At 37.3% G+C, this 6,039-nt stretch overlaps 1 protein-coding gene across 1 annotated transcript in view; it reads right to left on the bottom strand.

Moving 5' to 3' along the window:
- Window positions 1-2,834: 2,834 nt before the first annotated feature.
- The window catches only part of GIPC2 (GIPC PDZ domain containing family member 2), a 28,053-nt gene continuing 24,848 nt past the window's right edge, over window positions 2,835-6,039 (bottom strand). The window contains exon 6 of the mRNA XM_076340453.1: window positions 2,835-5,890. Within this exon, the coding sequence (XP_076196568.1) occupies window positions 5,736-5,890 (155 nt within the window). The 3' untranslated portion in view covers window positions 2,835-5,735. The remainder of the gene's footprint in view (window positions 5,891-6,039) is intronic.

The raw sequence follows: 6,039 nt of genomic DNA, 5'->3' as shown, positions 1-6,039 counted from the left end.
GCTTTCCTAACCTGATCCCTGGCTGCTCAGACAATTTCTCTGTATTCCTCCCAGGCTACCTGTCCTTGCTTCCACCCTCTGTAGGCTTCCTTTTTGTGTTGGAGTTTGTCCAGGAGCTCCTTGTTCATCCAGGCAGGCCTCCTGGTGTTTTTGCCTGACTTCCTCTTTGTTGGGATGCATCGCTCCTGAGCTTGGAGGAGGTGATCCTTGAATATTAACCAGCTTTCTTGGGGCCCTCTTCCCTCCAGGGCTTTGTCCCATGGCACTCTGCCAAGCAGATCCCTGAAGAGGCCAAAGTCCACTCTCCTGAAGTCAAGGGTAGTGAGCTTGCTGTGCGCCCTCCTTGGTGCCCTAAGGATCTTGAACTCTACCATTTCGTGGTCACTGCAGCCCAGGCTGCCCTTCAGCTTCCCATTCCCCACCAGCCCCTCCTTGTTGGTGAGAACAAGGTCCAGCATAGCACCTCTCCTCCTTGGCTCCTCTACCACTTGGAGAAGGAAGTTATCATCCACACATTCCAGGAACCTCCCGGATTGTTTATGCCCTGCTGTGTTGTCTCTCCAACAGATGTCGGGGTGGTTGAAGTCCCCCATGAGGACCAGGGCTTGTGAGCGTGAGGCTGCTCCTATCTGTCTATAGAGGGCCTCATCCACTCGGTCTTCCTGGTCGGGTGGCCTATAGCAGACCCCCACCGTAATGTCACTTGTCCCTGCCTTGCCTTTAATTCTGACCCATAAGCTCTCAGTCAGCTCCTCATCCATCCCCAGGCAGAGCTCCATGCACTCCAGCTGGTCATTGACATAGAGGGCGACACCCCCTCCTCATCTCCCCTGCCTGTCCTTCCTAAAGAGCCTGTATCCCTGCATACCAACACTCCAATATTAGGAGCCATCCCACCACGTCTCCGTGATGCCAATAAGATCGTAGCCCTGCAGGTGTGCACACGTCTGACTCCTCTGGTTTATTCCCCATGCTACGTGCGTTTGCATAGAGGCATTTAAGTTGGGCCCCCCATGAAGCTGTCTTACTGCCTGGAGTTCCTTTGTGCTGCTCTTCAGGTGCTCTCCTGCTGACCTGTGATCTTTCTCCAGGCTCTGGGCATCTATTGCTGGCCCTGGCATCAAACTGGTAGGAGCAGGATGGACTGAGGTTCCCCTCCCCCGGCAACTTTAACGTAAAGCCCTCTTCACCGGCTTGGCAAGCCTATGACCGAAGATGCTCTTCCCCTTCTCTGACAGATGGACCCCATCAGCCCCCAGTAGACCAGGTTTCTCAAAGTGAGTCCCATGGTCTAAGTTTATTTTCATAAACTAAATAACAGATCTTTCAAAGTATAACAACATCTAAAGGCAAAATGCCTTACAAACTTAGGGAGTCAGAGAATTGGAAAAGAAAACAATACTGAATATAAATTTCAGATTAAGCTCTTATTGCCAGAGTTGAGTTCTGAAGTTCATGGCAAACATGCATTTGATTTCAAAAGGACAAGGAGTCAACACCCTGACTTCTAATTGTTCTGAAGTATCTCCTGGCAAAAAGAAAACTAAGAGTAATATATCATTTTACTATGTTATTCAGCCTTTGGAATACAAATTCTCAGAGCTGTTTTAATGAAAAACAATATGCAATTTGAAAAGTAGCAGAAGTTCACATTAAAAAGCAGAAAAATAATCTACAATTTGCTTTTTGTCATCACAGACGACACTTTAAAAACTTCATACCCTGCTTTACATCTTGCCTGATGTTTTTTCTTAATAAAATATTACAAATTAGCTTAACTCTAAGATTAATATTTCACTCTCAAATAGAAAGAACAAGATTTTCAAAGCTCTATATTACGTTTACCTCAAAAAAAAATAAAGAGGAAATAGACAAATTGTGAAGAAAATCATATACAGAAAGAAGAATATATGCACTATTCAAATCAAGGTGCAAATCTGAATAGCAGACGAGATTTTCCCAAATACACTGATTATATTAATCGCTATTTGAATAACAACTGTATTATGAATAGGGTTGCATGAAGTCAAATTTAACTGAAGCAACATCTGGCATACTAAAGGTGTCGCAAGTAATTTGCAAAACTAGTTCCTTTAAAGGTGTGAAATATTCATCACTCATCGTATTTTTAAGATTATGAGCTCAGAACGTTATGAACATCAGATTTCATTAAATCCCCTTGTTGCATCTAAAGACTATTGCTTACAGAGAAAAATAGTGGTGCGTTTTCCGTCATCTTGAATATAGCAGTAAGTCTGGAAGTAAAGGCACAAACAATTGCACACATCTGCCAGCTCCCTGCAAACTGTGCACCAAATTATAAGAATAAGGAATCGGTTACTTTTAGAATAGCATTCAGGCTGAGTTACTACCTTGTCTCATTCCACCTCAGATTTTGAGAGGACTACTCGCCAACATTCACCTCCACCTGCAATGCACGCTAACAAGACATTTATAGTCCTACTCTGATCAGCACTTATATTAATTAGAACTAGTACTTCAAATGAATTTGGGAGATTTTTTATAGTGACGTTTAATGACAAAGCATTGTCACCCTACAAAGCATGCAAAGGCTTTAGTGTCATTATTGACTAGGTTTTAAAGGGATCTGCAGGCTGTATTTCATTAGTAAAACAACATTAATTTACTACACAAATCATTACAAAGAGCGAGAAGTATTTATCATACTTTATAAGGTAGTGTGATTTTCATGTGACAACTTATTCATGCATAGCTGGAAAATGCAAATAATCTACTAAATTGGGTAGTGGTACCATTATGCCTTATGTGCTGGAAATAGCGTATGTGTAACAGAGAACTCAGAAAAATTATTAAGATATTTCAACATACTTTATTGCAGTAAATGCTAGTAAAATTGCAATCACTATTTAAATCTTAGTTCTGAAATAATCTCCACAAAGATAGGCCACTATGACAAGAGACAGCTCTGTGCAGAATTAGAGCTTCAGAGATTATTTTTATCTCGCTATTTTATCAGTGTAATGAGACAAATTATCCTCTGAGGATAAACTGATTGAACAACATTAATTTCTCAAAATAAAATGAACAGTCAAAACACATGAGGGGTTATCTGCCACAGGTAACATTTCATGTATTATTTTATAATACAACTCTTCCATAGTACATTTTTTTTGCTGCTTATGAAGGAATTCTTAACTTTAACTGATTTTATAATCAGTGGCATGTTGCTTACTGACATTAGTGTACATAAACATTTCCACAAAATTTGACATTTGAGTTTTATATAAAACAATTTAAAACCAACAGGGGATTCTTGACATTTCATTTTTCCTTTTCACCTAGAAGTAGTTTAAAGAATAAATGATATGGCCCACAATACTTTAACTCTTCATTACCAAGAGTACATTAGTTAAAGTAGCCCTGTGCAAGACAGTGTACTCAACTGCAACGGAAGATTGTGGGCTCAGACTTGCAACTATTAAATACAGAGAAACGCTACCCACCTTGTGCTCTCTGTACTAAAATTACACTCCTTTCTCAAAATAATACATCCTCATGGCCCCAGTTGAGCAATGGGATGTATAAAATTTAACCACCTCCTTACAAAGTTTCTTTAATTTTATTTTCAAGTCCTACTAAACTTCAAATGTTCTTGTAAAATTATATAATTTTGCTTCTCATAACTTGAGAATAGTGTCAATTTTTGTATCTATATGTATTTCTACATATAGAGATTTATAATGATCACACCTGTTTGAAGATACATATAGATTTCATCCCACACTGGTGATATGAAGCACTAGTACAATTAAGAGAAATTTTGACACCTTTGAACTTCTTAAATAAGTGTATTTAATGTATGACCTCCATACCGCTCTGTACTACTCATTTCATAAAAAGGAATATCTATATTATGTGAAAGCTTGTCCTTAAATCAGAGCTACAAGAGCAAAATATTCACAACAGCATTTATAAAATTGGAGATTATCCCCATTGAAAGACCACTGAACAGTATTTATATGACTTCATGCAATATTTCATGACTAGAAAAAATATTCACTTATTGTAACATGTGCAAAAGACTGAAGCGGAGTTTAGGAGCCTTCCTAAATAACATAGTAAAGAGAATGAGGACGTGTTCTCTTAATGATACTTCAAAGTGTCATGGTTTTAGACAAAAAAAAAAAAATCATTGACATAGAAAGTGTAAAATTATTAGCACAGTCTTATTTTAAAGAGATCTCTGCAAGACAGTGAAAGACATTTTCCTCAGAAGAAAAGTAACTAGGTAGTGATTTAGAAAACGCTTTTGTAATACCTATTATTTTATATGCTTATGCAAATATAAAAATACTAAAAAGTTATGACACCTTCCCAGGTCAGGCCCCACATTCTTCTTCAATTTCATTTTCAAGGACACTCATGACGTGTTATTTGGCTAGAATAATCACTTGAAAGTAGCTTTTTCTAAACAAATGAGCAAATATCTGTCTTGTTTAAAACCAAGCACAGTAAAAACTGATAAAGAATCCAGCTATGAGTAAAAACAAAACTTACTGCATTGCTCTTCATTAAATACAGAGTGAACAGGAGGATAAATGCAGGCATAGCAGATGTGTTAAGAGAGACAGTTCATTTTTAATAATCTGAGATTTATTAGTAAAATATTATCAGTTAAAATAAATGTTAATGTACAATATAATTGGAAATCCTAACATCTAAAATTAGTTTAATGTATTTTTCAGGATTTAGGCATGCATTTTCACCCAAACTGTGATTGTTTGTGACTTTACAATATTATCTTCCAGGTTTGAACACCTTCAATGTCTCTCCTACGTTGCCATGTTGAAAACAACCAGACAAGAGGGACACTCCATAGGATCTCAGCAAATCATTTAGCATATGCAAAGATCAGTTAAGCACTTAGTCATACACTATAGTCTCCCGTGCCAGATCACAGATATTATTCAAATATATGAATAGTAATAAAAATTAACATTTGTTTCTTCCTATGCAATTCCTATTGCAATGATATGGCATCTGAATAAAGCAGCAGCTTCCTGGTTTAAGCATTTCTACTATACTTACTTATCTCAGTAATACCCAGACAGCGTGTATTATGACTCAAATGAAAGCAAGCCTTTTTCATTCAAAGATCTTAGTTCTCATGTTTCAGAGGAAATTTTTTTTTCCTGAACTCAGGTTCTTCAGAAACAGGGTAGCCTCTTCCCAGCTCTGTCTACAGAAAAGACTACGTCCAGGCCAAACTGTAAGAAAACCTAAGGTGCTAGGTTTTCCACAGCTCTTTGTGTACGTGACTACGTAAGGACCACAGAAGACCAGGGAACTGCAGTGTGTAGCTAGGTAGTTTTTCAACAAGTTTATAAACCTTTCTAAAGAAGAGATAAAATAATCCAAATTCTTTGTTGCATATGTCTAACACTTCAGAATATTGATATCAAAGTGTATGTACAATAAAAAATACCTAATTTTCATAAAATGTCTGTATAAATATATCTCCTTGACACACTCTTTACAGTGATTTCTACATGTAAATTAAATGTTTGTTTTAAATGCACAGTTGTCAGAACTTTGGGTTTATCTTCATATTTCTGTTAGAAACCTTCCTTTGCAAAAGAAAGTTTCAGATAAGAATACTTCTACAGAACACCCTAGATTCATATCAATAAAAGTATTAAAATTCTGATGTACATATTTGAAAATCATTTTGTATTTGATAAACTGCACAATTCTCATTCCAGTCGTCCTTGCTTAGCATCACCTATTGCTCCCCATACATCAAAGACAAACTCATCTGGAAATGCAAAGTCTCCAAGAGTTTCATCCAATGCCACTGCAAATTCATCTGGGTTTTTCTTGTCTCTTCCAGCTTCCACCATTGTTGCAGCTAAAAAGCAACAAAACAAAATAATGTAATTATCATGAAAGTGACAGCTAACATATATGGCCAAGATAGTTTTTGAATGTCTGTTTTCAAAACCAGGTAAGGTCAGCTTAGGGAGATGTAAAGCTTACCTACTGAATTTAGGATTCAAT

This window comes from Aptenodytes patagonicus, chromosome 5, assembly GCF_965638725.1.
Source record: "Aptenodytes patagonicus chromosome 5, bAptPat1.pri.cur, whole genome shotgun sequence".
Classification (NCBI taxonomy): Eukaryota; Metazoa; Chordata; class Aves; order Sphenisciformes; family Spheniscidae; genus Aptenodytes; species Aptenodytes patagonicus.
Note: the sequence above shows the minus strand (reverse complement) of the source record. Positions and strands in the feature narration are given on the sequence as shown.